Source organism: Dama dama, chromosome 28 (assembly GCF_033118175.1).
Source record: "Dama dama isolate Ldn47 chromosome 28, ASM3311817v1, whole genome shotgun sequence".
NCBI classification, from domain to species: Eukaryota; Metazoa; Chordata; class Mammalia; order Artiodactyla; family Cervidae; genus Dama; species Dama dama.
Genome location: NC_083708.1, coordinates 13,557,212 through 13,581,682, shown reverse-complemented (window position 1 = coordinate 13,581,682; position 24,471 = coordinate 13,557,212). Strand labels below are relative to the sequence as shown.

The window sequence follows — 24,471 nt, the reverse complement described above, 5'->3', positions numbered from 1 at the left end:
AGGACAAAACTGCTTAGTCTTGCTCCCCTTTCTTGAGATATGAATTGTCTCCTGACCTTGTGACTAACATTACCCCTTGTTCCCTTGGTAATGGTTGCTGTACGTTTGCTTTTCTGATCTCTATCATTCCCGAAAGAAGTTTCTTGTACCACAGCCTATATATACTCATAGGAAAATCATTAAAGCACCTTTGCTCCATCAGAGCTTAGGTCCCCGGGTCTTTTTTGTCTCTCTCTCTCTCTCTCTCTCTCTCTTTTTCTGGCTGATTCTCTGGAGCATGGAGACCATCGTGCTCACTTTCCTGCCCGGGCTTCTAAGACCCTCTCGAGAAGGCATTTTGTGCCTTCACCCCCTCAAGAGGGCGCCTGGTGCCTTTGCGAGCGATGCAAATCCTGTGTCAAGGGCTTTATTCGTCCTCTGCGTAAACCAGGGAATATCAGCCTCTTTCTCTCTTTTACTTTCTTATCGTCGACTCCATACCACCAGGTTCCGGTCCATTAAAGGACCCCAACAAGTTTCCATTCCCTTCTCCAGGGAATCTTTCCAACCCAGGGATCGAACCCAGGTCTCCCGCATTGCAGGCAGATTCTTTACCATCTGAGCCACCAGGGAAGCCCTCTCCAATGGAGAAGGGAAAGGGTATTTTTCAAAGGGGACATCTGTCTGTAGACATCTCTGGTTGTCATAACCTGGAGGAGGAGAAGCTACTGGTATTTAGCAGGTAGAGATCAGAGATGCTGCTAAACGTCCAACAGGGCACAAGCCAACTCCGCAACAAAGAATTTTTTACTGTAGCATCAAAAGGGAAAAGCCCTATTCTAACAGCCCTATTTTTTAAAGCTCCTATTTGTGAATTTATATATATTTTAATAAATTACAAAGAAAAAAATCAGAAAAACTTCAATGACTTTTCAAACACCACAGAGTGATGCTCCAGAGAAAACCCGAGGCAGAGACATGGATGGCGTTCTAGTGCCCCTGTGCTGCAGATCTCAGAGCAGGGGAGCTGGCAGAAAACACAGGAAGTAGGTGGAGGAGCCAGACGGAACGAAGGATGGGGAACAGAAGATTGATGTGGCTGTCTAAGGTCACTGGAGATTTTTTGTCTTTTTTGCATTGGGGTATAGCTATGACAAACCTACACAACGTATTAAAAAGCAGAGACATCACTTTGTCAACAAAGGTCCATATAGTCAAAGCTACAGTCTTTCCAGTAGTCATGTACAGATGTGAGAGTTGGACCATAAAGATGGCTGAGCACCAAAGAACTGATGCTTTTGAACTGTGGTGTTGGAGAAGACTCTTGAGAGTCCCTTGGACTGCAAGGAGATCAAACCAGTCCATCCTAAAGGAAATCAATCCTAAATATTCATTGGAAGGACTGATGCTGAAGCTGAAGCTCCAATCCTTTGCCACCTGATGTGAAGAACAGATTCACTGGAAAAGACCCTGAAGCTGGGAAAGATTGAAGGCCAAAGGAGAAGAGAGCGGCAGAGGATGAGATGGTTGGATGGCATCACCGACTCGATGGACATGAACTTGAGAAAACCCTGGGAGATGATGAAGGACAAGAAAGCCTGGCATGCTGCAGTCCGTGGGGTCGCAGAGTTAAACACGACTTAGCAACTGAACAACACCACTAGATGATTAAAAATGTTGTGATAGCTTCAAGTGAACAGTGAACGGACTCAGACATACATGCATGTGTATCCATTCTCCCTCAAATTCCCCTCCCATCCAGGCTGCAACATAACACTGGGCAGAGTTCCCTGTTCTATACAGTACATCCTTGTTGGTTATCCATTTTAAATATAGCAGTGTGTACATGTCCATTCCAGACTCCCTAACTATCCCTTCCCCCCATCCTTCCCCGCTCCAGCAACCATAAGTTCGTTCTCTAAGTCTCAGGTCAATGGCATTTTTAAAACAAAGATAAAGTAGGTTAGACCAATCTCTCATCAGGAGTCATTATTCTGACATAAGATTTGCCAAATCATAGCTATGTATTCATTACTTAGTTTTAAAATACTCAATGAGTGCAATAACTAAGTACAATAAACAACATTTAATCAGCTTTATATTAAAATGTGAAATGTTTTAACCTTCAAATGTTACATAAAAAGAATATGATTAAAACTCCAATATGTTACAAGACAGGCTAACCCACTGATAACAACAGCAAATTAAAAATAAATCACTTAAAATTATCTAGATACTCATATTAATATTTTTTCTGTTAACTGAAATAAATGACTTTAGAGATATGTTCCCCACCAGATTTATTTAAAACATTTTAACTTTCCCCTCCCCCACCTACAAAATGTATGTATACTCACATTCACTTGAACTTGGATGGACCAGTCACCAAGTATTGGATGGGAAGATAACTGGAAAGTTTTGGAAACGACTCCAAGATCACTTTTTTCTGATAACCACTGTTGGATCAAATTTGACTTGGGATCCTACAATGAAAACCATGTATGTTAACTATATAAAACCCGCCATGGACATGTGAATCCTACCTGGTTACAAATAAGGTCCCGCAGTACCCCCAGGCACATGCAAAATGGGGGAGCTCTTGGAAAATGCCAGCTCTATATTGGGCAAACTCTGGGAGATGGTGAGGGACAGGGAAGCCTGGCATGCTTTAGTCCACGGGGTTGCAAAGAGTCAGCCACAACTTGGCAACTGAATAACAACAAAAATACTACCAAAAAAGGCAAATAAAAGTTAATTTTTTCATCATATTCTCCTGAGCATATCTTTATTCTGCTCTGCCTTTTAATTCTGGGCACCATATTTCCTTCCACATGGAACACTACAACACGTCCATCTCCAAACCCATGCTTGCTGCTCTTGCTGTAAAATAAAATCCCATTGTGGGGATAAGAGGCCCCGTGTGTCTGGCACTCAGCCTTCTCACGACCACTCACACATCATTCAGTCACTATGACCCTCCTCCAGAGTCGGATTAGCCTCACATGATGGCTGAGAAAAGTAGCCCCCTGAGAGGTCAGATAAGCCCTCAGCCATAAACAGCTGGTCTAATGTCAGGGCACCAACACATGATGAAATTGAGGCTTCGAACCTATGTGTCTTTTGATTCAACAAAAGTATGTCACGAAGGTGCTTAACCAGGAGGATGCATGAAAAACACGTGAGTCTTCCCAGGCTCTCCCAGACCACGTCCCCGTGCGCAACATCCATCCAACCCAACCCCAGCCCTGTCCCTTTCACATCTCTGCAATTTGTCTCCTCCTTTCCATCCTCACATTCAGCCACCACTTTCTAACTGCTGCAGCTCATCTCTCTCCCCTAGTTTGGCCCCGCCAATGCATCTTCCCTGCTGCCAAACACAAACCTGAGACGGAGGCACGGTGGCGGAAACGCCTGGCATAGCTCCTGGCGTGTCACAATAAATAAACATTGGCTATAAGCACAACACCAGACCGCCAGGTAACGACGACTCCTGCTTGCCTACAGAATGAGAGCTACATTCCTTTGCATAGTTTGTTGTTGGGTAGTTGCTAACTCATGTCCACCTGTTCTGTAACCTCATGGACTGTAGCCCACCAGGCTCCTCTGTCCATGGCATTTCCCAGCCAAGAATACTGGAGCAGGTTGCCATTTCCTCCTCCAGTGGATCTTTCTGACCCAGGGACTGAATATGAACCTCCTGCTTGGCAGGCTGATCCGCCAGCGAAGCCCTTGCACAGTTTACAGGGCTCAGTAAGCTGACCCCAGCTACTGCTCTAGGCACATCTTCCTCCCAACACACAGATTTGATTGTAATTTGCTCCAAATGTCGGTGTACCTAAGCCTCTACAATTGCTGCACGGAAGGCCCTCCCTCCCTTGTCCAGCTGCTGAAACGAGCTCCAAATTCTTCCTTCTCCACATGCCTCCAACAGGCAGAAGCCACCACTTCCTGGAGAAACCTCAGGACATCCGGAGTTCACCCTTCTTGACATGTTATTAGTGCTCAAGGCTCTCACTCGCTATCTAGGTTTTTTGGTGCTTTTGTCCTTGTTACTTTTGGGTTTGGTGTTTCTCTGTTCCCTGGACTATGAACTCCTGGCAGTAGGGATCAAATAATTCTCCATTCTTAATTCCTATGCTCTGACTCAAGGTGGTGTTTGGGTCAGAAAAAATCTCTCTCCTCCAGCAGGAGACAGTGTGAAAGTCAGGGTGAGAACAATGCTGACCACTGAGTAAGTGGTCTAGTAAGGCAGAAACCAAGTGTTAAAACCAAAGACCACAAGCAGGTCAAGAATCAGAAGGTCACCACGCTCAGCAAGCCCTGGCGCAGGCACTGCCATCAGAGCTGGCTCTCCCACCCACTGCCAAGGCATCACACCCGGAGCTCAAAGGATCAAAAATGAAAAGCTAATACAGAAAGCTAATAAATACATGCTGTCAAATAATTAAGGAAATGCAAGTGAAAACAATGAAAGGCCATTTTTCTTCTGTCACACTGACAAAAAGAAAAAATAATTCCCAGGGTTGCTGAAAACGTAGGCAAAGAAACACGTACAGTCCACTGATGTATTATTTTGGTGAAGGTACCCATTTTTCCCACAGCCCTACAAACAAAGGAAACCCACACTGAAGGCTTTGATGACCTAGAGGACCTAGAGGGTTGCGTGTGAATGAGATAAACCTCTCGTTTCCCAGGCCAGTCTAGGACCTGGGCATGTCACCAACCAGGAAGACACGAGAACGGAGAATGGAGAAAGGCCAGAGGTCCTCCCAGGGCACACGAGGATCTGAACAGGTGCACCACAGCAGAGCATTTGCACGTGGTCACTTCCACATGGGACGCTTCCACTTCCACTGGGACGCACCCAGCACAGCGAAGAGTGATGTGAACAGTGGCCCTGTGGCAGACGGAAGAGTCATGTGGCTGGAGACGCAGGGAGAGTGGTCCCCCGTGCTCTCTGAGTCACCTCCGCACGGCTCGGGCTCTCCGTCAGCTTCCTCTGCACCAGTACAGTGCCTGCTGCCTGTGCCACACCCTCTCGAGCAATAAACTCACCCTGGCTAGAGAAGGCAAGGATCTCTGCCACTTTCCAGAGTCCCAGATTATGCACACGGTGGCTCAGTGGCAAAGGATCCCCCTACCAGTGAAGGAGACAAAGGTTCAAGCCCTGGGTTGGGAAGATCCCCTGGAGAAGGAAATAGCAACCCACTCCAGAATTCTGGCCTGAAAAATCCCACGGACAGAGGAGTCTGGCGGGCTACAGTCCATGGGGTCGCAAAGAGTCGGACATGACTGGGCACAGCACACACACACGTTAAGTGTCTAGCACGTAGAATTAAAGAAATGTGGTGGCCCCTCCTCTGGCCAAGGATGAGGTTCTGGGTTTGCCACCACTGCTCCAGGCCAAAGTATCAGAGCCCAGCCACAGACAGGATGGACCCCAGGCCAGCCGCCGTGCCCACAAGACCATCCACCTGCTCCAGAAGCAACAACCTCATGAGGAAGGGCAGCCAGGGTAGAAACAGCGAGCCGGTGACCATCACACTACTGTGCTCAGTTGCCTCAGTTGTGTCCGACTCTTTGCGACCCCGTGGACTGTAGCCCTCAAAGCTCAGAGCTCTGTCCATGGAATTCTCCAGGCAAGAATACTGGAGTGGGTAGCCATTCCCTTCTCCGGCGGATCTTACCGACCCAGGGATCGAACCCACGTCTCCCGTGTCTTCTGTATTGCAGACGGATTCTTTACCCACTGAGCCACCTGGGAAGCCCCCAGTCACTCTGTTCAAGACACTTATATTTCCATTGTGTAAGAACAAACTGGCTGGAGGAGGCCAGAATTAGGAGGAAGAGGCTTATATTACCATAAATAGGCCCCTGAAGCCCCTTTGCTTCCTGAGAAAGCCAGTCAGTAGATCAGGGGAAATAACCAATGATCCCAGAAAAACACCGAAGTGCCTGAATATGCTATGATGGTCAATATTTTAGGTACATCCTACAGTGAGTCATTCTTGGCTGGGCAACATGGGCCCCCAACAGTTGGCCTCGTGTAGATCCAAGATGCATTCTCCACACTCGCCTACAGGGCACGCTGTGCTAGCAAGTACAATTTGGTCCACATCAGGGGCTCTCACTACACTAAAGACCTACTTTTTTCTGGGAAATTTTTCCAAGAAAAATGTAGGAAATATCACAGTCTGGTGAACTGGGCCCAAAGGACTGTTTTCAGAGGGAGGAGGGCAGGGTCCCAAACACCGTGGGTTCCTGGTAAAATTTCAGTCTAAATTCTCCTCCCCGGGGCTTCCCTTGTGGCTCAGCTGGTTAAGAATCTGCCTGCAGTGCGGGAGACCTGGGTTCGATCCCTGGGTTGGGAAGATCTCCTGGAGAAGGGAAAGGCTACCCACTCCAGTATTCTGGCCTGGAGAATTCCATGTACTGTACAGTCCATGGGGTCGCAAAGAGTCGGAGACGACTGAGCGACTTTCACTTCACTTGACCAAGGAAGCCCCCCATCAGCCAGGCCAGCAGGATCCCTCAGAACCAGAAGCAGCAAGAGGAAGGTCTCTCCATGCACTTCCAGGAAAGATGAACATGTCAGGCCAAGTCCAAAATCTGAGAGAGGAGCCCAACGAATCCACAAAACAGAATCAGCAGGGTTCCTTCTGGGTTAACACCTGGAACAGACCATTTATCCAGGGCTGACTTTTATTCAACTGAGATAGAAAACAGGCAGATCTAATGTAAACAACCAGACACAGGCAGACATTCACTTCTGAATCCTCCTTTTACACAGAGCGTTCGGTATTTGTGGACAAAGGATGATGGACACTATGAATGGCATCCATAAACTCCATTCAAAGAGTTATATGAATTTAGAAATGCTGTTCACTATGGCGACCTGCTTTATTCCAACACAGCAAAGGCAGAAATTCACAGAGCTGCAAATTCTGAAATAATACCAGTGCCATTCAAGAAATATGCATCGAACATGCCAACCCATGTGGTATTTGCTACAGACATATCTTAGCTTGAAGAGAGTCCCAGCAAACTGGGATGAGTTGCTCACCCTATTTCTATGCCATTGATCAAATGTCTAATATTCTCCTCGGCTTACATGTAGAAAACCAGGTCCACCTGGATCTCAGCCATCTTCAGCTTGGTTCTCACCAGAAAGCACTCGGTCTGCTAACCACACTGCTTTCTGAGCTTGGAGTGTTCCAGCAGCAGAGGCCAAAGACTTCTTACCAGATGGGGCTCCTATAGCTAATGTTTAGTGAGCATGTTCTATGTGCTGGACACAGTTCTAAACGCTCTACTTGAGCCACTTCACATAATCCTCACAAAAGTATTATTATTTTTACGCATTTTACAAATAAGGAAACCAAGAATCAGAGATGTTGATTCATTTCCTGAAGGTCACAGAGCTAGCACATCTAAGCACTTCTTAGAGCACAGAGTGATCCTTCTAAAACGTGAAGTCAAATCGTATCATTCCTCTCCTCAGAATTCTGCAGGGAATTTTCATTTCCCTCACAGTAAAATCCAAGGTCCATATCATAGCCAAGAAAATCCCATATAGCCCCTCCTCCAGTCAACCTACTCATACCTGACTTATCTCCTAATATTGTCCCCTCACTTCCTGGGAAATAGTGCACTGCTAGTTCACTCCCCCAATGGCCCTAACAAGTTCCTACCACAGGACCTTTGCATATGCCATTCCCTCTGTTTGTAGAGTCTACTATTTCCTATAGGTCTCTGTTTCAATAGGACTTCTCTAACAACCCTGTTGAAAACAGCAAACACAAGGTCTTTCCCTCTCTTTCACACATACATACACTTATTCCTTTATATATATTTGTATGTTAATTTATTATTTGTCCACTACCCACCAGGATACAAGATCAATGTGAGCAAGGACTCACTCTCTGTATCGAGGACACAGAGGCTTAACAAATGTTTGGCAAATGAATTAATCAATGAAGAAACTGGGACCAAAGTCCAAGCAGGCTGACTCTGGAGCCTGAGCTCTTAACCCATGCTCTACCATCCCCTACCTAAGGAAACGGCCCCACGTCAGGAAGGGAGCTTAGCCACGTAAATCCTAAGTCGTCCCAGGACCAACAATGTCAGCAGAACTTCCAAGAGAGCTCCATGAGATGGCCTGAACCCCCAGTTTCATTTCCACCTGGCACTCACCTTAATTAGAATGTTTAAAAAGGTTTTGTAAGGCTTAAAATCAGAGAAGAGTGTAACAACACGAAACTTCACTTCCTGCTTTGGTTTATATAGGGGCTTGTCTGTTTGAATGAAGACAGTCATTCTCTTGGTCTCGAATGATAAGCGCGTACTATTCGAGAATAAAATCTCATCCTGGGCACGTCCGGTGACACGGAGCTCATACATCTCATCGGCACTGTTCAGAGGTAGCTAGGGGAAAAAAAAAAAAAAAAGACATCAAGGTCTCATCATTTTACCTCAAAAATGTTTTTAATTGTAAGTTAGAATTGAAGTTTTAAATATATAGTATTATCAAAAGTAATTGCAATGTTGAAAAATGTGCCACTCCTGGGCACCACAATTAAAAAATTTGTTTTCCCTCTTTCAACACCCTGGGGTTTGCTCTCTAGTTAAATCTCCAGGTTCCTGGACTGCAGGAGCCTCGCCCCACAGGCCTGTCAGCAGTCACCTTCTCACTTCCTATTCCAAGTACAAACTCTTCTGCACGTACAGTCACTGTGAGTCAGAACACCCTTCAGCATTCACTTCCGTGCCTTGCCCAGTCTGAGGCAGCCCAAAGGCACATTTGCACAAGACCTGTCTTCTTGCCGTTCTCTCTCCAGGATCTCTTACCTGTGCCAAGATGCACTCCCTTGCCCCACCTTATACATCGTGTCATAGTCCTGGTCCGTCTGATGACACCGATATTGTTACTGTTTCTGTCACTAGTGGAAATCCTACCTTCTAGCACTGACAGACCAGAAGCTACACTCAGCAACTTATACATGCTATGTCGTTCCACCTCACAACCCTTCAGGGGGATGCTCTAACAAATGCCAGGTTACAACCAGGAACCTGGGGGCTTGGAAAAATGAAAGAAGTTGCTCCAGGTCACTGGCTGAGATTCAGACCTGGGATGAGCTATATACTCTAACAAGAGCCTTCGTGTGGTGGTTTTAAAATATGTCCACACTGCTATATTTAAAACAGAAACCCAACAGGGACCTACTGTCCAACACATGGAACTCGGCTCAACGTTATGGGGGAGCCTGGTTGGGAGGGGAGTTTGGGGGAGAAATCCATCCACGTATCCAACATGTGTATGTATGGCTGAGTCCCTTTCCTGTTCACCTGAAACTGTCATGAGGTTGCTCATCGGCTATAGCCCAACACAAAATAAAAAGTTTTTCTAAAAAAAACATGTCCAAATATTCTTTGACCCTCCTCCTTGCAAAAGAGGGAGCCTAACTCTCCAGTGACCTGCTCCTCAGGAGTAGAACGAGGCTGCGTCATTAACCAAATACGCTCTGCCTGGTTCTCACTTTCTCGGATCCAAGGCTCTGGGGGAAGTTGGCTGCCATGCGATGAGGACACCCAAGAGGCCCATGAGAGGCCCATGTGGGGAAGGACAGAGGCCAGCAGCCACAGCCCACTGGCCAGCCGCATGAACAGCGGCCTTCCCGGGGACCCCCAGGCCCGGGGACGCCTGCAGAGGTCAGCAGCTCAGACACGGGAAGTGCCGTCTCCTGAGACCCCACGTCAAACCTGCTCAGCTTCACAGCCGCCAGCTTCCTGACCCACAGAAACTGTGGGAAGTAATAAAATTCTCTGTTTTTCACCAGTGTTTGGGAACCATAGGTTACACAGCAGTAGATAAACTAGCACACCTGACTTTTAGTTCATCTTCATATTTCTAAACCCGAGATTCTGAAACGACATTCTGCCTCCTTTGGGAAAAAATAAGATTTGCCCACAGAGGGCTCTGAGGAGAGTCTCCAGCAATAGCAGCCACCAAAAAGCCAGCAATACGGATAAGAATATGAAAGAAACGTGATGAACTGCCGACGCGACAGGGAGAAAAGTATCGATGTTTGCAATTTACGTGGAAAAGCATTTTAAAAATAAGATGAATTCATGGATGGAGAAATGAGTAGATAGATTAAATATATGATAAAGCAAGTACGGTAAAACGTTAACAGTAGACTCTAAGTGGTAGCTACAAGACTGTTCACTATGAAACTCTTTCAGGTTTTTTGGATATTTGATATTTTCATAATAAACTGTTGTGAGTGAAAGTGAAGTCGCTCAGTCGTGTCCAACTCTGCTTCTTTGCGACCCCATGGACTGCAGCCTACGAGGCTCCTCTGTCCGTGGGATTTTCCAGGCAAGGATACTGGAGTGGATTGCCATTTCCTTCTCCAGGAGATCTTCCTGACCCAGGAATTGAACCCAGATCTCCCGCGTTATAGGCAGACGCTTTACCGTCTAGGCCACCAGGGAAGTCTAATAAACTGTTAGCAGAAACAGTCATATCACCCTCAAATGATCTCTAGTACTGAGTTTTGCTTTCCTTCAATAAACATTCACTGAGCACCTTCGAGCTTGAAATTCAATGTGAACCAAAGATGTACACCCTAGGGGGCTGAGAACCTAGCCTAGCCCTTGCATCCTCCTATACTATTCTCTCAAATGATGCTTCAGTCCTCAAATTCTTTTAAACGTAGTGTTCAATACTGTAAGCATGTACCCAAGAGTACATGTGAAAGTTGCTCAGTCATGTCCAACTCTTTGTGACCTCACGGACTATACAGTCCATGGAATTCTCTAGGCCAGAATATTGGAGTGGGTAGCCTTTTCCTTCTCAGGGGATCTTCCCAACCCAGGGATCAAACCCAGGTCTTCCACACTGCAGGCGGATTCTTTACCAGTTGAGCCACAAGGGAAGGTAAGCAGGAAAATATATATGCCAGGAGCCAGCATATCATTTGCTTGCATATGCCACAGATTTATAAACAGCTCATGCTTTAAAAATATAGGATTAGATGGAATGTCTCTCCATGATTTGGGTATCACTTTTAGTGGCACAGAGGCCCCAGAACAGACAGTAGATTAAAGTAGTATTAGTGGCTCCGTCATGTCCAACTCTTGGCGACCCCATGGACTGTAGCTCACCAGGCTTCTCTGTCCATGGAATTCTCCAGGTAAGAATACTGGGGTGGGTTGCCATTCCCTTCTCCAGAGGAATCTTCCCAACCCAGGGATCGAACCCAGGTCTCTGCACTGCAGGCAGATTCTTTACCATCTGAGCCACCAGGAAAGCCCCAGTGGATTAAAGATTTATACCAAATTAATGATGCAGAGGCCTGCAACTAAAGACTTATTAACCACGAAGAGTCAAAGAGTTACAGAATTAGACAAAGGTGTCCAAGGACTTTTCCTGTCTCCTACTCCATCCTCCTTCAGGGAGTTGATACACAAGGGGAGACAGTACTGACTCTCTGCTCCTTTCAGTTACCCTAATTCTCTTTTTCAAACCTCGCCTGGTAGAAATCCCACCTCCTCATATGTAAAATTTGGGCAATTTAGGATCCTCAAAGTCTCGGGGCTGATCCTAGGGCTGGAAAGTCAGAGATGACAATATGGACTTGTCAGAGGGGGCCTGGGGTGTCCCCATGAACCGGGGGGCATCCCTGCATGGCCCAGGGTGTCACCTGTCACTGTCACTTCGGGTGTCAGCACAGAGCTTGGCCCTCCACTGGTAACGGTGGAGGGACATAGTGATAAGAGACTGGAGAAAACACTGGGGATGTTAGGCAATCCTCATGAAAGAGTCTCCCTGTGCCGGACCGGCACACTCAGTGGTAACCTGCTTTGGATGGTGGTGAGGATCAAAGGTAGTAAATCTCCTGAATCTCCTGGTAAACTGCCTCCTACCTTCTCCCTCAATTACTGAAAAGAGTTCCCAGAACGGGTAATAAATGGGTTCCTTATCTCTTACACAAGAACCAATTATTTACCTACAGAGATTTTGGATCCTATGTGTTCAGCTGAAGTCGCAGGACTGGGGAAAGACGTAGTTCCCAGAGACAGACACTGTCTGATGGCAGGACGAGAGGCTGGGGGTGTACACTCCCCAGGACTTAGATCAACAGAATATCAACCAGCACCTGAGTTGAGTACTGTTGATTCTCAGTTATGCTAAGTCTATTCTGGGTATACATAAACACAAACTCTCCAGGCAGATGACAGCTCTCCACCCAGAATACATGACAGAGAAATGCTCAGAAAGTTCCTGATGGACAATAAATGGATTCCTGATTCTAATCCGGCCCATCTAAAACCACCTCACCTTCTCTGGAAGATTAACTGTCTTAAGGAAACTGAGACAACACAAGAGTATTTAATACTACTTTATTTCACTAATAACTCCAGTTACCAAAAGTAATGGCAATTTCAAATAACTTTCTAAATAAAATTGAGAAACTTAGGATGATAGTTTCTATTTTAAAATATATTTGTAATTAAACATTAAAAGCATTCTAATTTTATTAGGAGGTTGGGATTAACATATACATACTATTATATGCAAGATGGGGCTTCCCTAGTGGCTCAGTTGGTATAGAATCTGCCTGCAATGCAGGAGACCTGGGTTCGATCCCTGGGTTGGGAAGATTTGGAGAAGGAAATGGCAACCCACTCCAGTATTCAAGCCTGGAGAATTCCATGGACAGAGGCTACAGGCTACAGTCCGTGAGATCACAAAGATTCGGACATGACTGTGCAACTTTCACTTTCATATGTAAGATAGATAATCAACAAGGACCTACTGTATAACACGGGGAATGATACTCAATATTCTGTAACAATTTATACGGGAAAAGATCTGAAAAAGACCAGATATACGTTTATGCGTACGTGATTCACTTTACTGTACGCCTGAGATGCAACATTGTAAATCAACTGCACTCCAATATAAAATTTAAAAAATTCTAAGCATTTTATTTTTTTAAGTATGTTAATTTTAAAAGCCACTCCCTCATTTTAAGTATTATTTACAAAGAGAATAACAGAAAATTTTTCTAGCATATTTTATACGAAAAACAACCTTTATGTTAAGCATAAATTGCTTTTTTAATTTATTTCTTATTGAAGGCTGATTTTACTATATCAGAAGCAGAAACAATGAGCCAGTCAGATATTAAAAACACATGTTTCAATACAGCCAAAATATTCATATTTTGTAGCAAAAATTCATGAGGACTTTAAAAACTAATTTTAAATATTATATTTGCAAACAGAATGCAAGTACTTTTAAAGACAGGTCTATTTTCATTGAAAACTCATAAAAATGCAGAACCTTCTATTTTTGCCAAGCATTATCAAATCTTCCCAGACACTTTATGACTAAGTCTTTAAAGTTCTGTTTTACTAAAAAAGGATCTAGTCCTAAATACAAGCTCTAGTAAAGTTTTCAACAGGTAATTGCTATATCTACATACAACAGAAATAATGTTACAGACAAATATGAGATATTGGGGTGAGTATTTCACATAGTTACGACTTTAAAGAATAAGAGTAGGGCTTCCCTGGTGGTCCAGTGATTAAGAAACCACCTGCCAAGGCGGGGAACACGGGTTCGATCCCTGGTCCAGGAAGATCCCACACGCCTGTGTGCAACTAAGCCTGCGTGCCGCAACTACTGAGCCTCCTCTGCAGAGCCTGTGCCCCCCAACAAGAGCAGCTACTGCAGAGAGAGGCCTGCGCACCCCGTCTAGACAGCAGCCCTCACTCGCTGCAGCGAGAGAAAGCCCGCGTGCATCAACAAAGACCCAGTGCAGTCAAAAATAAACTTAATTTTTTTTTTTAATTTAAAGAATAACAGCAGTGAAATTTGCAGCTACTGATAAATGGGACGAGTGCAGTTTAGAGGGGGGTCACTGGAATCCCAGCCCCAGTGCTCTGGTCCCACCCACACGCCTACTCCTGCCAGTCTTACCAGCCTCTAGCCAGTGCAGCTGTGGACTTCTTTGAGGAAAGCGGTTACTGTGCTTCAAGCTGTTCTTCCTGAGCTTAAATCTCACCCCCTTCCGCTATCAGACAATTAAGTCACACAGGATTTATTTTAATCTTCTCATTGTAATACTCTTTCAACAGAGTTAGGGACACAGGCATGGGGAGTCAGCACCTGTCTGAGGTCGTATTAATGCAGTCTAATATCTTATTGCCAATAAGTTTGGGGTTTTTTTTAACCCCACTCTGCCTATTTATGCCTTCACTTCCCCTGCCCCAACTTTCTATTATTACAGCATATTTCTTAGTAAGGTAAGTACAAACATACTAGGTATGAAATATAACAGTTATGAGAGGAGTATGTCAAGGCTGTATATTGTCACACTGCTTATTTAACTTATATGCAGAGTACATGATGTGAAATGCCAAGCTGGAATCAAGACTGTCGGGAGAAATATTGGCAATCTCAGATACGCAGATGATACCACTCTAATGGCAGAAAACACAGAAACTAAAGAGCCTCTTGATGAGGGTGAAAGAATAGAGTGAAAAAGCTGGCTTAAAACTCAACATTCAAAAAACTAAGCTCATGGTCCCATCACTTCATGGCAAATAGATGGGGGAAAAATGGAAACAGTGACAGATTTTATTTTTAGGGGCTCCAAAATCACTGCAGCCATGATTTTAGCAGTGACTGCAGCCATGAAATTAAAAGATACTTGCTCCTTGGAAGAAAAGCTATGACAAATCTAGAAAGTGTATTAAAAAGCAGAGACATCACACTGATGACAAAGGTCTATATAGACAAAGCTATACGGCTTTTCCTGTAGTCATGTACAGATGTGACAGTTGAACCATAAAAAAGGCTGAGCACTGAAGAATTGATGCTTTCGAACTGTGGTGCTGGAGATTCTAAGTGTCCCTTGACCTGCAAGGAGATCCAACCAGTCAATCCTAAAGGAAGTCAACCTGAATATTCATTGAAAGGACTGATGCTGAAGCTGAAGCTCCAATATTTTGGCCACCTGATGCAAAGAGCCAACTCACTGGAAAAGACCCTGACGCTGGGAAAAAATGAAGGCAAAAGGAGAAGGGGGTGGCAGAGGATGAGATAACTAAATAGCAACACTGACTCAGTGGACATGAATTTAAGCAAACTCCAGAGACAGTGAAGGACAGGGAAGCCTGGCATGTTGCAGGCCACGGGGTGGCAAAGAGACAGATACAACTTAGAGACTGAACAACATCAAGGACTTTTTATAACAGATTGTTTGTGCTCAGCCACTCAGTTGTGTCTGACTCTTTGCAACTCCATGGACTGTAGCCCACCAGACACCTCTGTCCATGGAATTTTCCAGGCAAGAATACCAGAGCAGGTTGCCATTTCCTACTCCAGGGGGAAAGAACTGTTTGGGAGCACTATATTCTCTAAAGAGTGTGAAAAGTGTGAAAGCATTAGTCACTCAGTCATGCCCAACTCTTTGTGATCCCACTGACTATAGCCCACCCCCACCCCCCACAACGAGGCTCCTCTGTCCATGGAATTCTCCAGGCAAGAGTACTGGAGTGGTTGCCATTCCCTTCTCCAGGGGATCTTCCCGACCCAGGGATTGAACTGAGGTCTCCTGCAATGCAGGCAGATTCTTTATCACCGACCCACCAGGGAAGCCCGTTCTCTAAGAACTCCCCCTCAAAATGAATGTGATTTCTGAATGTGCTTGATAAGCAACCTTCAAGAGGTAATGGGGAACCTGGCTTACCAGGAGATGCTGACCCTACATAAGTGTGTAATGTGTCAAGGTCAAAGTCATGACTCATCTAGTCCCAGGAAAGTACACCAAATTGTCCTCTTGGTGGATGCTGTGTTTAACGATACATTAAATGTGTGACGCTCCAAAAGAAAACAGTTGTAAAGGACAAACTTCCAAATCAAAGCTATGAGAAGTAGGACTAGTTCACAAGCAACATTGAATAACCAGGTTTCTTGACTCTCTCAACAAAAGAATAACTCTTCCCACTTCTACAGCAGATGCCACAGCATGCCTACATCTCATTTCACCTCCAAGGTAGCCTCTATGAATCAGACTACACTTTTATCCCCTTCTCCAGGGCTGGGACCAGTGGTGAGGTGAGACAGGCACTTGCCTCAAGTGCAAAATTTAAGAGTGTGCCAAAAAACTCAATAATCAAGAAACTCAATAATAATAGCAAAAAACTCAAGAATAGCAAAAAACTCAATAATAAATAGCAAAAGCAATACAAAATTATGAAACAAAAAAAATCAAAATTTTAATCAAAGATAGGATCAGTATCAATTACTGATTTTTGTTTGTTTGTTTTGCCTCAAGCAGCAATTCTGCTCAGCGAGACACTGCCCTTTTCTAGGACAAAGAAACTGGGAGGAAGCAATAATGACACACCCAAGACTTCTGTGCTCCTTAAGGCAGAAGCAGGACCAAACCCACCCAGGTCCCTGTGTGAATAGTCCAGGCCAGTCCCCTCAGTGACGTTCTCTATTTTACAGGAGGAAAATCTCCACTATGAGTCTGAAGAGGCTAATAACCAATCTCCCTGGAGAAATATTATTCTTAAATAATCTGAAGGTGGAACCGAACTCAAGCCAAACTCACAAGGCATGTAAATCAATATGAAAACCAATAAAATCTAAATTTATTTATTTCATTGACACAGTGCATATTTCAATAAATTAATAAATTTAAATAAATTACTAAATTTAAATATTTAAAATAAATACTTACCGATGGAAGAATAAGTGTCTTGAAAGAACCTAAAAAGGAAAACAGGGAAGAAGACAGTCATAATTTGAATATGATGATATAACATAAAACTCATTAAAGACTCTCCTAACACTCTTTCAGATATAGAGGGCATCATAAACTTACAAAATCACAAATTTATTTAGCCAAGCCAAAACAATTTTATTAAAGCCCAGAACCCCTGAGAGATTATTACATATCCTTGTGCCAAAGAGTTAAGATCAAAAGGCTAACAGTGGGTGAACCTCCTCCTAAAAACTAAGTTCTGCTTCTCTTTTCCACGTTCATTTTTGGTGTCAGTGTTGCTGCTGCTCCTCTTGCTGTTTTAAGGTTATACACGTTTGAGGGACACTTTATACAGTGTAGAGAAGGAGGCTGAGGTTCATTCCTAATGAACATTTCTCATACACTCATGACAGAGGAAAGGAAGGCATTAGTCACATCAGGGGTGAGCTGGGACTCCTAACTGACCCATCAGTATTAAAACGATGCAGACTTTTTTCATGTAACTTACTAAACAAAGACTGCTAATTTAACTCATGCCAACTTCTCATCAAATCTATTTACTGCTAGGGAAAAATGTTCCAAGTTAAAAATAAAAGAGTACTTATTCGAAGTTTCCATTTAAGTGACATGAATTTATAGGTGGTAACAGGCCCTCAGTTTCTTCATTCATTTAAGAAACACTTATTAAGGGTAACCCAGTAAACAAGACAGACACAGCCCCTCTCCTCCTGAAGGCCACAGGCGTCTTACCCCGTGGGAACAGACAGGCATAGCATGCAGCAGGGGTCAGGCCGGTGGCTTCTGAAATCAGACTACTAGTCCTGTCCTTGACATGTTACCTAATTCTCCAGGTTCAATTTTTTTATCCACAGAGCTTCCCTGCTAGTCCAGTGACTGAGTTGGTCTTGCAACACAGGGAATGCAGGTTCAGTCCCTGGTCGGGGAGCTAAGACCCCACATGCTGCACGGAAAGCCATCATGCTGCAACTAAGACCCAATGTGGCCAAATTCAAAAAATAAATACTTTAAAAAAAAAACTCTGAAATCAAAGAGCTACATAAATGGAGAGACACTCAATGTTCATAAATAGAAAAACTCAACTATCAAGACATCAGTTCTTCCCAACTTGATCTTTAGAGTCAAGGCAATCCTAATCAAAATCCCAGCAAGTGATTTTATGGATATCAACAAACTGATTCTAAAGTTTACATGAAAAAGCAAAAGACGCACACTAGCTAACCATACTGAAGAACAAAGGTGGAGAAGTAATGCTGCCTGACTTCAAGACTCTCTATAAAGCTACAGTAATCATTCTGCCTGGAGAATCCCATGGACAGAGGGGCCTGGTGGGCTACAGTCCATAGGGTGGCAAAGAGTCGGACACGACTGAGCAACTTCACTTCACAGTAATCAAGACCAAGTGACACCAGCAAAAGAACAGACGAACAGATCAATGGAACAGAATAGAGAGCCTAGAAATAGACTCCATAAGTACAGTCAGCCAAGTTTTTTAATTACTTGTTACTGGAGTACAGTTGCTCTACAATGCTGTGTTCGTTTCTGCCGTATGGCAAAGCAAACCAGTTACACCAATACACATATCTACTCTTTTTTAGATTTCCTTCCCATTTAGGCCACCATAGAGCACTGAGTCTGGAGGAGGGCAACCCACTCCAGTATTCCTGCCTGGAGAATCCCATGGACACAGGAGTCTGGTGGGCTACGGTCACAGGGTGGCAAAGAGTCGGGCACAAGTGAATGGGTTTAGCAGGCACAGAGGGCACCGAGGAGGGCTTCCTGTGCTACACAGCAGGTTCTCATTCGTCATTATTTCATACACGGTAGTGTACATAGGCCAATCCCAACTTCCCAATTCATACCATTCCCCCTCCCCCGAGTAACCGGAGGTTTGTTCACTATATCTGTGACTCTATTTCTGCTTTGCAAATAAGTTCACCTGTATCATTTTTTTCTAGATTCCACCTACAGGCAGTTACAGGTGACAATTGTTTTTCTGTTTCAGACGTACTTCACTCTGTATGACAATCTCTAGGTCCATCCACTTCTCTGCAAATGGCATTACTTCATTCCTTTTTACAGTCCAGTAATATTCTATCATACATCTGTACCACATCTTCTTTATCCATACCTCTGCTGAGCGACACTTAGCTTGCTTCCATGTCCTGGCTATTGTAAATAGTGCTGCAATGAACTTCAGGATGCATATATCTTTCTGAACTATGATTTTCTCTGGATATACGCTCAGGAGTGGGATTGCCTGGGTCATATGGTAGCTCTAATTTTAGGTTTTTGAGGAACCTCCATACTGTTCTCCATAGCGGCGGTAACCAATTTACATCCCCACCAACAGTGTAGGAGGGTTCCCCTCTCAGTACACCCTCTCTAGCATTTGTTGTTTGTAGATTTTTCATGATGGCCATTCTGACTGGTGTAAAGTGACACCTCATTGTAGTTTTGATTTGCATTTCTCTAATAATTAATGATGTTGAATATATTTTCATCTGTTAGTGGGCCATCTGAATGTCTTCTTTGGAGAAATATCTATTTAGATTTTCTGCCCATTTTTTGATTGGGTTGTTTGTTTTTTTTATATTGAGCTGCATGAGCTGTTTGTATATCTTAAAGATTAATCCCTTGTCAGTTGGTTTATTTTAAAATATTTTCTCCAATTCTGAGGGTTGTCTTTTCCTTTTGTTTATTCTTTCCTTTGCTGTACAAAAGCTTTTAAGTTTAATTAGGTCCCATTTGTTTATTGTTGCTCCTAATTTCATTACTCTAGGTAGTCAACTTATCTTTGACAGAAAAAAAAAGGGATTTTAGGACAGTAAAAATACTTTGTATGATATTATAATGATGGACAAATGTCATACATTCAACAAAACCCATAGAATTTACAACACCAAGAGTGAATCTTAATGTAAAAATGTGAACTATGAAGTTTGGGAGATTATGAAGTAATAACACAGGTTCATCCTTGGTAAGAAAAAAAATGTACCATTCTTATGAGCAATATTGATAATAGGGAAAGCTAGGCATGCATGGTGTCAGGAATAATATAGGAAATCTGCAAAAATGATTTTTCATTTATGAGAATGTTCAGATTGAACATTATTATGATAATGGTCAGATAACTGGAATGTTCAAATAAATAATGGAGTATAGCCTACAGAATAAAATAAGAGTCTATGAATTTATGCTGGTATATAATTTAAATGAGGGAGAAGAAGAAGTTATTCTTTTTTTACTATTTTAACTTAATTTTATTGAAGGATAGTTAATTTACAACGTTGTATTAATTTCTTCTGTAGAGCAAAGAGATTGTTATACATTCTGAAAAAGTTATTCTTTACCATAGAATTCCAATTAATAAATGTAGAAGGAATCATGGAATTAGAAATTTTCACAACAATTATGATAATAACTGATTAAGACAAATTACCAATCTTGTGTGTACATATGGAAGGACTAAGGCTTGTGAGAAATATTAACTATGGTTGTTTGAAGCTCCTAAGTGTTGAATGGTTCATTCACAGCAATAGATAACTGGTACACATTTGAAATAAAAAAAGATTCTCTAGCAATTTTAAGTATTATTATCCTTATTTTACAAATGAGAACCTGAATCACAGAGACCTTAAGTGAGTTCCCCAATCACATAAAAGAGCAGTAACAGAGCCAAGATTCTAAGCCATTGCCTCTGTTTCTACCAGCAGCTGTACGTTCGCTCTTATATTCTACCCACCTTTGATTACACAAAAGCTGTACATCCTGGGTAGCCTCTTTGTTATGCTCCTTACTCCCTCAGTCAGACAGGTTCAAAATTACAATCTTCTTGGACTCCCTGCTCCCCTCGACTCTACGTTAATCATCACGGGGAACCTAGACACTATTCCATGATGTTTCTCCCCGCCCTTATAGGAGCTTCAGTGGTGGAGCTCATTAAACAATTCGTATAATACAAGAACCTTCTGAAAAGGAGACACACTGGACAATTTCTCAGCTCTTTTTATCACTTCTTCACACTATACAGTCTTGATACATTTGAAGTTAACTTCAAGATTGGAAAAACTCACCTTCGAAGGAAACAACCACATGTGTCTAAGGTTGGGTTCCCTGGGAAGCTGATTCTGAGATGGTGATGAAAGAGCAGGGCGTCCACCTGGGGCCAGCCCTGGAGAAGAGGGGGTTGTGGAGGCCGGACTGGAGGGAAGGAGGGAAGGAGCTGCAATGCAGGCTCCAGAGACATCCATCGGGAGCCCTCAGAAGCCAATCTGACCCCTGAGAGCTGCCCCGAGTAGGGCTGGCCGGGAAGCTGGGCCTCCCCCAAGGAGGGTGCAGGGCGAATCTCCCTGTGGCTGCAGTCCCCAAAGAGTCAGCTCAGAAGGCAGTGGGCTGCAACATCCCCCAGCGATTTCAGAGAATAAGTCTTCATCCCTGATGCGCTGGTTCTGGGAGGGAGACCATGGCACCCTACCACAGTGTCCCACCGTGGAATAAAATCAAAAATATTAAACTGCAAGGAGCTCTTCCCCCAACAAACCAGCACGTGTGATTATAGAGAGTCACTGATTTTTCACATCTTTAAGATAAACCATCAGGGTTGCCTATTTTGCCAGCCCCGTGACTGGAGGAAACAATGTGCTTCCTTTCTACCAGGGCCTGACAAGCGAGTTACCTCCCGTCACTGGCAAACTCACAAAGACTAAAGACTGCGAGTGTGTGTGAGTGTGTGCGCGTGTGCGTGTGTGCTGGGGGCAGGGGAAGGGGAGTAATTTATTTTTATCTACATGACACTAAGCAAGGAGAAAATAAAAAAGCAGCTTCGAGTCTACAATCCAAATAAATCCAGTAGGTTGATTAATAAGAGGTCAAGCATTTCAGCAATTCAAAGCCAGCTACCCAGATTTGAAGTGCAGGAAATCCCATTCATGGAAAAATTTTTTTTATTTTTTTATTTTTTTATTGAAGATAATTGCTTTACAGAATTTTGTTGTTTTCTGTCCAACATCAATATAGATCAGCCACAGGTATACATGTGTCCCCTCCTTCTTGAACCTCCCTCCCCATCCCACGCCTCCAGGTTGATACAGATCCCTGTTTGAGTTCCCCGAGTCACACAACAAAGTTTAATGCAGCTCTTCATAGAGTCAAAGTTTTGAGGGATCTTCTCATCAGAGAGAAATTGGAAGACAGGGTAGACTGCAAGCCTGGGTCTCACTGCTCTGACAGGTGACCATGTCCACCATAGACCCAAGAAACACACAGCTGCCCCCAAAAGCTGGGGTGCAGAAGGAGAGAGGTCTGCCTACCCCTAAATCTTGCTGGATTCAGGGAGTGACTTGAAGAATGTGCACAGAGATCCAACTTAAAGCCCTCTCACTTGTTCCATGTGTCCTTATTAAAAGGTCAACTTCAAGTACTTGACATTTTTTTTAACTTGCTGTCTTCCCTCTAAATTTACAAGGGCAGCTTGGAATCTCCCAGGCACTGGGTAAGTCTTATTTGAAAGTCCTAACATTCTAGCAATAATTTACAGCAGCAAAATATAAAATTAAGAGCAGTGTGGTAGGAGTGCCAATGAGAAACAGTCATCTCTTTCTCTGGGGCTTCTAGGTTGAAGATGAAATAGATGGTATCTGCAAATTGTTGTGAGCATTTTTTTCTCCCTTTTGCTGGGGCCTTTTGCTGAGACTCAGACACAGGAAACAGCAACCACCTCCCAAAAAGCTGCATATCACTCTTAATCACTGACTAAACATACATTCTGTTCTGTGAAGCCCTTCTCAATGTTATCGCAGATAACCTGTAAAACTCAGATAACTCTGTAAAACTCAGATCATTTTTGTGTTACCACCACAGAAAGTCGATCTTAACATCCTCCAGTGCTTTGGCCTTCCCAGAGCCACCAAAACCACTCAAAAGAAACCTTGTTTTAAAGCTTCACACTTGGCACAAGCCTGAGAGCTGGCCGTCATTTGATTTACAAATAGAGTCAAAGCTATTTTTAAATCGTGTAATAAGCATACTCAAAAACTAACCTTTCCTTAACTTTTTAAACACACTCCATTATGCCATAGGCTGCCTCTTCTGACATCTGTGCTCACCAAACAGCTCTGCAGAAAATCGCTGAAGGAAAGGAGAGTGTGTAATTGGAAATCCAACCGGGTCCAGAAATATTCTCTACGGGAAGAAAAGGGTTTCCTACCATGTATGTGCCTGACTTAGTGTTTACTGGTGAATTACTTTTGACAGTTATCTGCTGTTCAGTAATATACAATAAAGAACTTCAGGAAATCACCTTTTCAGCTAAACAATTTGACTTCTTTACCAAGTTATTAAATATTCTCTCATCAATACCCTCATTATTCAGCATTTTCTTTGATCACAAACGGTCAAAGTGATAAATGGGGTTTCCACCACAAATTTATGGAAGGCAAAACCTTAAAAATATGATCCTGCTTCATGATTTAATGTCATTTTTAAGCCAAGGAACTCTTGAGTGAACTAACTCATTCTAGACAGAAAACAGAAGTACTTCAAGCAAAACAAAACAAAACAATGTCCTGTGGTCCCTTACATACTTCTTTAATTTTTTTTCTCTCCTGCCTCTCCTTGCTTACAAATTTCTTTTCTTTTTAAAGAATTTTACGATTTTAGTTATTTATTTATTTATTGGCTACACTGGGGCTTTGCTGCTACCACAGGCTTTTCTCTAGTTGTGGCGAGGGGGCCTACTCTCTAGTTGTGGCACACAGGCTTAGCTGCTCCGAAGCATGTGGGATCTTCCTGGATCAGGGATCAAACCTGTGTGTCCTGCATTGGCAGGTGGATTCTTTACCACTAAACCACCATGGAAGCTCTACAAATTTCTTACTAAGAGTTTCATATACAATGTTTTGTTCCATTTAGACTGATGAAGTATAAAATAGGTCAAATGAAAGCCCACTAAAAATAAAATAAATAAAATGGTACAACATAAACTAATTGTTAGGTTCTATACAAATGAAAAACCAATTAAGCCAAGCTCTGGGCTGCTAAATATACAAGCCATTCATCATGTCAAGGTCAGCAATCTATAGCCCACAGGCCAAGTCTGGCCCATGCCTGTTTTTGTACAGTTCATGAACTAAAAATAGTTTGCATTTTAAATAGCTGGGAAAAATTTTAAAAAAGAAGAATGTTTTGTGACACAGGGAAATTATACGAACTCCAAATTCAGGGTCCACAGATAAATTTCTGTTGGCACACGAGCACGCTCCTTTCACACCATCTATGGCTGCTTGTGCACTACAATGGCCGAGTAACTGCAACCAAGACCACAGGCCAGCAAAACCTACTGTGCTGACCATCCGGCCCTTTACAGAAAAAAAGTTTACTGACTCCTATAGTATGGTGTTCTTTTTAGGAAGATACATATTCTCCTTCCTCAAAGGGTGAGGAGTAAGGCTGAAGGCCCACTCCAGTCAGAATCAAAGAGCCATCAACAGAGACACCTGACAATAAAAAAAATAAAATAAAATACAGACACACCTGGCCTCACGCCACAGGCTTGTGCTCACAAGGGAGGCACCAGGGCAGAGTGTGTGCTGGGAAATGCTCAGTACAAGATAGCTGACATTCCCAAGTGTTTATTCTGTGCCAGGCACAGGTACACCACAAAAAAAGGGAAAAGAATAGAAATTTT

At 43.4% G+C, this 24,471-nt stretch overlaps 1 protein-coding gene across 2 annotated transcripts in view; it reads right to left on the bottom strand.

Annotated features, from left to right (window-relative positions):
• The window catches only part of CD109 (CD109 molecule), a 143,904-nt gene that overhangs the window by 104,286 nt on the left and 15,147 nt on the right, over window positions 1-24,471 (bottom strand). For both annotated transcript variants that reach the window (XM_061131907.1, XM_061131908.1), the window contains exons 3-5: window positions 16,743-16,771; window positions 8,173-8,403; window positions 2,337-2,462 (exon numbers count right to left, since the gene is read on the bottom strand). In XM_061131907.1, the coding sequence (XP_060987890.1) occupies window positions 2,337-2,462; window positions 8,173-8,403; window positions 16,743-16,771 (386 nt within the window). The remainder of the gene's footprint in view (window positions 1-2,336; window positions 2,463-8,172; window positions 8,404-16,742; window positions 16,772-24,471) is intronic.